This window comes from Silurus meridionalis, chromosome 13 (genome assembly GCF_014805685.1).
Source record: "Silurus meridionalis isolate SWU-2019-XX chromosome 13, ASM1480568v1, whole genome shotgun sequence".
Lineage (NCBI taxonomy): Eukaryota > Metazoa > Chordata > Actinopteri > Siluriformes > Siluridae > Silurus > Silurus meridionalis.
Genome location: NC_060896.1, coordinates 17,693,623 through 17,701,157, shown reverse-complemented (window position 1 = coordinate 17,701,157; position 7,535 = coordinate 17,693,623). Strand labels below are relative to the sequence as shown.

Sequence of the window (7,535 nt, the reverse complement as noted above, 5' to 3'; positions counted from 1 at the left end):
GTGAATGAGAGGAAGAAAGAAGGGCACAGAGGGAAAGAGAAAGAAAGAAAAAAGAATAAAAGAGTCTGTGCGTGTGTGTGTGTGTGTGTGTGTGTGTGTGTGTGTGAAAGAAAGAAAGAGAGAGAAAGAAAGAGAGCGAGAGAGAGAGAGAGAGAGAGAGGGGCACAGTCAGTTCTGATAACAGCAACAGTGGGAGGAGGAGGATGAGCAAAGGCACCACCCCTTTCTCTCCGTCAGCTATAAATAAGAGGTGTTTTTTTTTTTTGCTCCACACTTCACTTGAAGGATGAGAGCTTTGAAACACCTCAAACATCACTCTAGGAGCAATGTGGTGAGTACAGTTTTAGCACGCAAACTCTAAGACTATCAGTAACTAAATTGACGCTTCACTTTAAAGTTTGTTAATTGCTGTCTATAAAGTTTCACTTCTTACATTTTTTTCGGAAAATGTGACACTTCTGAGTGACAGGAGTATATCCTTTACTGATAAAGCTTATACTCTAGCTCATCAAAACAATCTTGTCAGTTTTAACAAGAATGTCTCTTTACCTGTCATTCACACTCATTCAAATGTACATCCTGTGTTAATATCCTGGTTTAGTTTATATTAAAATTCAGTTCAGCTCTGCTCTTAGTGACAGTGCTTCTATCCTGTCTGACTGGCCCTCTTTCATTTGTCTTTCTGTCTTTCATTTTCTCTGCCTTTCATTTTGCCAGTTATTTTCTCTGCTCCTTCTCTTTCCTACTCCCACCCTTCCTGCTCTTGCTTTTTTCCCTCACCCTCTATCTCTCTTTCTTTCTGTTTCAGTCTCTCACTCCCCAACCCCTCCCACTCTGTCTCTCTCTTTATCTTTCCCTTGTACTCTCTGTTTCTCAGTCTCTCTTCCCCCACCATCCCCTTGCTTTTTCCTCTCACTCTTTCTCTATTTACATCTCTCTTTATCTTTCTCCCTTCCTCCTCTCTCTCTCACTCTGACCCCCCCTTCATTTCCCTCTTTCACATGTTTCCTCCATCAGCTCTCATTCTTCTGTTCCAATATCATTCTTACTATTGCAGTCACCCAAAAATTCTATATCTAACACCCCAACCATCTCTTTTACATACATAATTAAAAATGATGTAGTTATCACTCAATTCAATTTTCCTTTTTGCTATCTCTCTCATTTCTCTCTTGCCCTTCCCCATTTTCATTTATCAATCATTACAACTGTATTTCACTTAAGTGCACATGCAGATCATTTGTCTGCATAAAAAACCCAATTTATCTGGGTTCATATTTATACCTATAAAGGTAAAAATGTTTAAAAATCATAAGTCTGAGGAGTTAAAGTTATATTTTACGTGCCCACAGAGAGTAACATCTGCTACTGCTGTGTGCCCTGTTTACAGGTGTTATTTGTGCTGTATTCCAATAAACCTAGAGCAACTAAATATTACTTAGGAGTCTCATTATTAGTCTGGTTTCAACAAGGCCTTAATCCTTAGTCCTTATATTTGCTGATGTGGAACTTTATATCAAATCTTTTTTGTAACCAGAGTTGCTTATATTTTTAGTGGTAGTGTGTTCTCCAACCCAACAATAGTACCGCTGGACTATAGGAAATGCTATGGAAAGCCTGGGGATGTTGGCTTCCGGGTTAGCTCTGGGCTCTTATGACGTGCGTTCTTTTAAAAACCATTGAGGAAGGAACTGTTGCATTTTGCATTGATCTTTACATCCTATATTTAACACACTATCAGTCTTTATTGTGTATATTTGGTTTTCTTTGCTCTCTCTCTCTCTCTCTCTCTCTCTCACATTTATTTTGATTCACTGACTGCTAGAATTGTACTAGTGAATTGAAATGATTATAGTTTACTGACATGGGATTCACTATTGTGTTTTCTGTCTGTATGCCATTTGCTTTCCTGAAGGAGGAGCAGGCAGTTCCTCTGGCACGAGGCTACAGTGAAGTTATGGGGAATGTGGTGGATGCTGGCACACAGACTGATCCTGTGGTGGTCCTGTCCCTGGCTCAAGCAGCTGTCCTGGGCCTCATATCTCAGAATGAAATCTTTGGCACCACCATTGCCCCAAATGGCTTTTATTCTGGAGAGGCACGTGATTGCCCCCCTCCACCTCCGGAAGCAATGGAGTATGAGTATTCAGATCAGTTGATTGGTGCAAATGGAGACTACCTACCTGAGCCCAATGAAGAAAATTGTAGGCCACATGGACTTTGGGGGGTAGCGAAGAGGCGTTTAGGTCCTCGAGGAAAGGCTAAGAGGCACCAAAGTGAAAACAATGAGACAATAGAAATGGGTAAGAAACCGATGAATTTACAGACATGGGTCAAAGGAGAGGAGTCTGAATATTCAAGCCCTTGTTACTACTCAAATGTTCACTGCAATGACAACGAGTCTGAAGTCTTGGACCTTGCCCCCCACAGACTGACACTAAAGGAGGAGCAAAATAAAGGCAGCCCTAAGCATGCAAATGAGTCAAACCAGCAGCAGAGTGATCCAGATTCAGACACAACTTCACAGGATGCTGATCACACACAGGAAATAGAAACAGACAGCCAGCCTAAGGGAGGAAGCACCAAAGAGGAGGGGAGAGATGAGCAAAGAGTGCTGAATCTCAAGACACCTGAGGAGGATGTAACCCCTGCGATAAGACGCTACTATGAATCTAGTGTTTTGACCTACGAAGCTGCTGAGCCAGACATTACACAAGCAGACTATGATGATGGTGTTCAAGTGGCAACATGGGGAGATGGTGAGAATCCTGTGGCACGACGTGTGCAGATTGATCGTCTGGACGTCAATGTGCAGATTGATGAATCATACTGTGTAGATGTGGGTGAAGGCCTGAAGCGCTGGAAGTGCCGGATGTGTGAAAAGTCATACACGTCAAAGTATAATTTGGTGACACACATACTGGGCCACAGTGGGGTCAAGCCACATGAGTGCCTGCATTGTGGAAAACTGTTCAAACAACCAAGCCACCTGCAGACACATCTGCTTACACACCAAGGCACAAGGCCGCATAAGTGTACTGTGTGCAAGAAGGCCTTCACACAGACCAGCCACCTCAAGCGTCATATGCTGCAGCATAGTGACATTAAGCCATACAGCTGTCGCTTTTGCGGACGTGGATTTGCCTACCCCAGTGAGTTGCGCACACATGAGACAAAGCATGAGAATGGACGGTGTCATGTTTGCACACAATGCACCATGGAATTTCCCACCTATGCCCACCTCAGGCGGCACCAGGTCAGCCACCAGGGGCCTGCCGCCTTTCAGTGTAGTGAGTGCCACAAGAGCTTTGCCTACCGGAGCCAGCTACAGAACCACCTAATGAAGCACCAGAACATGCGGCCTCACATTTGTTCTGAGTGTGGTTTAGAATTCGTGCAGGTTCACCACCTCAAGCAGCACCTGCTCACACACAAGGTACTAGCACAGCAGGGCCTCGAACACAAGGTACTTTTAAGCTCAGTTTCTTACTGCAATTCTTCTGAAATCCTGCTTGTTTGGAGGGTGTTTAACCTTCATTCTTAAGTTTTATAGTTTTACTGATATATCAAAACATCTGTGGTGAAATATGTTGCTGGAGGAAAGGATGCGATGGTAGTTAGAAATAGTATAATTAAAATTTTTTCGTGAGAGAGATGTGTTCGTGAGAGTCAAGTTGCCCAATTGTTTTGTTTCAGCTAAGCCCTTGTAGTTGTCCCAGCCCATTTTAATCCACTTATATAGCTGCTGCAAAGCCCTCCTTCATTTTGCTCACAGCATCAATGCATCATATATATATATATATATATATATATATATATATATATATATATATATATATATATATGATGATTTATTAATTTGTTGTTAATATTTTTCATCGGATCATAACAGTAGTTCCCTTTTTTTTTTTTTTCCTTTTAAATTCTTTACGTCTTAACAGTTACTATCTTACTTGGTGACTTCTGACCACAAACTGTAAATAAAGTGGGGCAAATTTATGTCTGTTTTGTCATTAAAAATCAACATGCATTAGTTGCATAATTTTTTATTAAAAACTAGTCACTAATCTCAAATTTCTAATGCCACAGTGTAATTCAATTATGTGACTGTCCTAACATACTTACAGAAACTTATCATTAAAATATGCTGGACATTACTTAAGCTTTTATGCAAGCTCAAAAGTTTGTGCTTTGATTAAAGCACTATATTTTCCTGTAAGATTTGCTACTCTATACATAATCTAAGCAAAATAGATAATCAAACAGATAATTCCACAGGTTATACATATATTTGTGACCCTATCCCCAAGGACTAATTTTTTATACAGAGATCACAGACATCGAACTCTGAGAACCCACCTTCAATTGCCTGGGCACTGGGCACAAGAATTCTATAATACATGAATATAAGCAGCATGGCATACAAAACATAGTTATTTCCACTGCAATTTCATTATTATGTACCTTACCCACCTAACTTCAAATACTAATTAAAGAAGAGTCTATAGTAAGTGTAGCAAGCTAATTATAATTTTTTTACTTACTTCTTTGTGTCTCTTTTAAAGGGAATGAAAGAGTACAAATGTGATGTGTGTTCTCGTGAGTTCACCCTATCGGCCAATCTGAAGCGGCACATGCTGATCCACACCAGTATGCGACCTTTCCAATGCCACATCTGCTTTAAGACTTTTGTCCAGAAGCAGACCCTCAAAACCCACATGATTGTCCATCTTCCTGTTAAACCCTTCAAATGCAAGGTTAGATGAACAACTTTGCAGTGTCTAAGTATTAATAATTAATCAACTGATGAATTAACTTTTTTTTTTATACCTAAAGTGGAGTATGATCTAAAATCATAAAGTTCCTTTAACCAATATTGTTTTACTGTTTTAGGTGTGTGGGAAGTCATTTAATAGGATGTACAATCTTCTTGGCCACATGCACCTTCATGCTGGTAGCAAGCCCTTTAAGTGTCCCTACTGCAGTAGCAAATTCAACCTAAAGGGTAATCTTAGCAGGCATATGAAGGTAAAGCATGGCATTATAGATGTCCTGCCAGATAGTCACGGTAAGAACATACTTCTCCCTCTTTTAATGATTAAAACATTATAAATAAACATTTTCATAGTCAATTTTACACTTGGCACAAAATCATTCAACATGTACAAGTGAAATGACTTGTGTAAATAGAACTGAGGTCTCAATCATTTTCTTGTATGTTCAGACAGCCAACCTGGTATGGAGGGCCAGGAGGACTATGAGGAAGACAGCTTTGACTACAGTGAAAGAGAAAATCTGGCTAGCAACAACACGCAAGACCTGGCCAAACTGGCTGAGATGAGCTATTACAACTATACGAAAGCTGCTGCTTACTACGCTACAGCATAATGCACTGTGAGGCAGCCATCTCACCAGTGGCCTTTTTTTTTTTTTTTTTAAAACCTTTAGGTTTTAACAAGGAATAATGATGGAATGGAACCCTACTTGTTATGCACTGGTATTTTGAGTACTCTGTTAGAGGAAATCATTTAGATGCCTCCAGAGCATTAGAGCCTGTTAGGTTCCATTTGAACGCAAGTATACCACTATTTGGGAGTCACACATTGGGTTAAGGACATCAGTTGAAAGTTTCTTGTGGATAATGAACTCATGCTTTACTACAGAAAAAAAAAAGCATTCAAAAATAATAATTTCTGAGACTAATTAAAAATTGTCATGCAACAGTCACACAGAGGCACTTAAGAGACAAACTAGGAAGCCCTATGGAAATAACGCTGACATGTAGTTTTAAACAATTAAAGCTTGAAAAAACAAAGATAAAGTAGAATAATAAATTAATGAAAAAAAAATATTTTGGAAAATCCATCATAAAAATGCTAGGATCTGGTTAACTTGCTTGTTCACTATAAGTAATATATTGTGCATTTATTACATGTAAAACCAAGTAAGATTTTAGCAGGAGTCTTAATTTGCATAGTCATTTTTCCGCTAATTATTTAACAATAGCCAAAACTGTTAAAATAAACTAGAACTATCAACAATACTCCCATAATAATTTTGTTATGGAATAATAATAATAAAAAGAAAACCAGTGTTGAAATAAAAATAGCATCTCAATTTGTGTAAAAAGAACAAGGAAAAAAAAAAGGAGTCAACTACTGTTTTTTAGGATAGGGGTGTGCAAATTGACAAAATATCACAATTTCAATTATACAAAATATGTATAATTTTATATATGTTTTTACAGACTGCCAAAATAATCGTTGCATAAAAAATGGTCTCAACATAAAACCACCACAGCCATCCATAGCAGGATACCGAGTAAGCAAAATTAACTACACCCAGAAAGGGAATATTAGAATGGTTTCCCTCCGTCATTCAGATGTGGTCAGCTGGATTCATATTTCTCCAAGGAAGCACATAATGGCTTAAATTTTTTGTTTAAAATTGTTAAAAAAAAAAAAAGTATGAAAATGAAACGATAAAGTTAAAACATTTTTCAGACATTGGCTGCACCCATTAGTTTGTAATTATTAAAACATTTTTTAGTTTTATACAAATATCACAGAAAAGTGTTTTGTGGCATAGTTTATAACAATATGGAGATTATGCAGTAATTCTGCCCAGGGGGCTTACTGCCATTGTAACTTGTTTACTACAAGCATGTTAATCTTTTTTTTTTTTTTTAATACATACTGAATGTGGTACAACTTGATTTATGATGTCCTAAATTAATAACAAATGTTCTGACAAGCCGGTTGTCCATATGTGAGGAAGACTCTAATGACTGTAAACTGCATCTGCTAGCCTATTTCATACACAGTTAATTTGAACTATGTCCAATGTTTCTTGGGATAACTAGGGATACTTTTAATATTCCATATATGGAAAGCACTGTACTTTTTTAAAACTGGGATTTTATCTGAGGTGAAAACATGGTAGCTAAAGCTTTCTATCTGAAACCAGATTTCATGATTCTCATCACATTTGTTTAAATGACCATATGAGGGACACAAGATGTCCAGGAAAAACTTCATATTATTCCTAAAGCTAAAATTGGTGTCTAAATCTAAATGTGTAGATCCATCCAAAACGGCTTTATCACGACTATAATAAATGTCCCCGTGTAACATTGTGTGCCATCCATCTTTCCCGTATGGCGATTTAAAGTGATAAAATACAGTCTGCACACATGTGGCAGGACCATAGATGCAAGACAGAATGTTTGTAAATTTAAGCAAAGATAGAATAATTTTACAGAATAATTTTCTCATTCATACCCACTGAACAGTGATGTAGACAAAAGGTAGACGTTAATACAGAGCAAAATAGTCCAGAGTGGACATTTCTACTGTTTTAAGTGCCATCCTTAAGGCTTGATGTATCCTGACTAATGCTAAGCAGGGCAAGTCTTATTTAATTTTGTATAAGCTTTGATTTTGTTTGCACATCATTGTGAATATGCTGTTGATAAAGTTTTATGTTAAATATTGTGCTCTGGACAACACTGTATATTAATAAATTTACCTTTAAAA

General features: G+C 38.0%; 1 protein-coding gene across 2 annotated transcripts; it reads left to right on the top strand.

Annotated features, from left to right (window-relative positions):
* Positions 1-272: 272 nt before the first annotated feature.
* On the top strand, positions 273-7,535 carry znf710a (zinc finger protein 710a). Of its 2 annotated transcripts, none has more exons than XM_046864214.1 (5): positions 273-331; positions 1,916-3,436; positions 4,566-4,757; positions 4,894-5,068; positions 5,225-7,535. In XM_046864214.1, the coding sequence occupies exons 1-5, from the start codon at positions 287-289 to the stop codon at positions 5,386-5,388; spliced, it is 2,097 nt and encodes a 698-aa protein (XP_046720170.1). In that variant the 5' UTR covers positions 273-286; the 3' UTR covers positions 5,389-7,535. The 2 variants fall into 2 exon arrangements, with proteins under 2 accessions (XP_046720170.1, XP_046720169.1); XM_046864213.1 differs by having other exon boundaries at positions 1,916-3,466.

Bases quoted from the DNA above. Each gene is read 5' to 3' on its own strand.
- znf710a (XM_046864213.1), top strand. From the start codon at position 287: ATGAGAGCTTTGAAACACCTCAAACATCACTCTAGGAGCAATGTG. The intron at 332-1,915 runs GTGAGTACAGTT...GCTTTCCTGAAG, and splicing joins ATCACTCTAGGAGCAATGTG to GAGGAGCAGGCAGTTCCTCT. The intron at 3,467-4,565 runs GTACTTTTAAGC...TCTCTTTTAAAG, and splicing joins AGCAGGGCCTCGAACACAAG to GGAATGAAAGAGTACAAATG.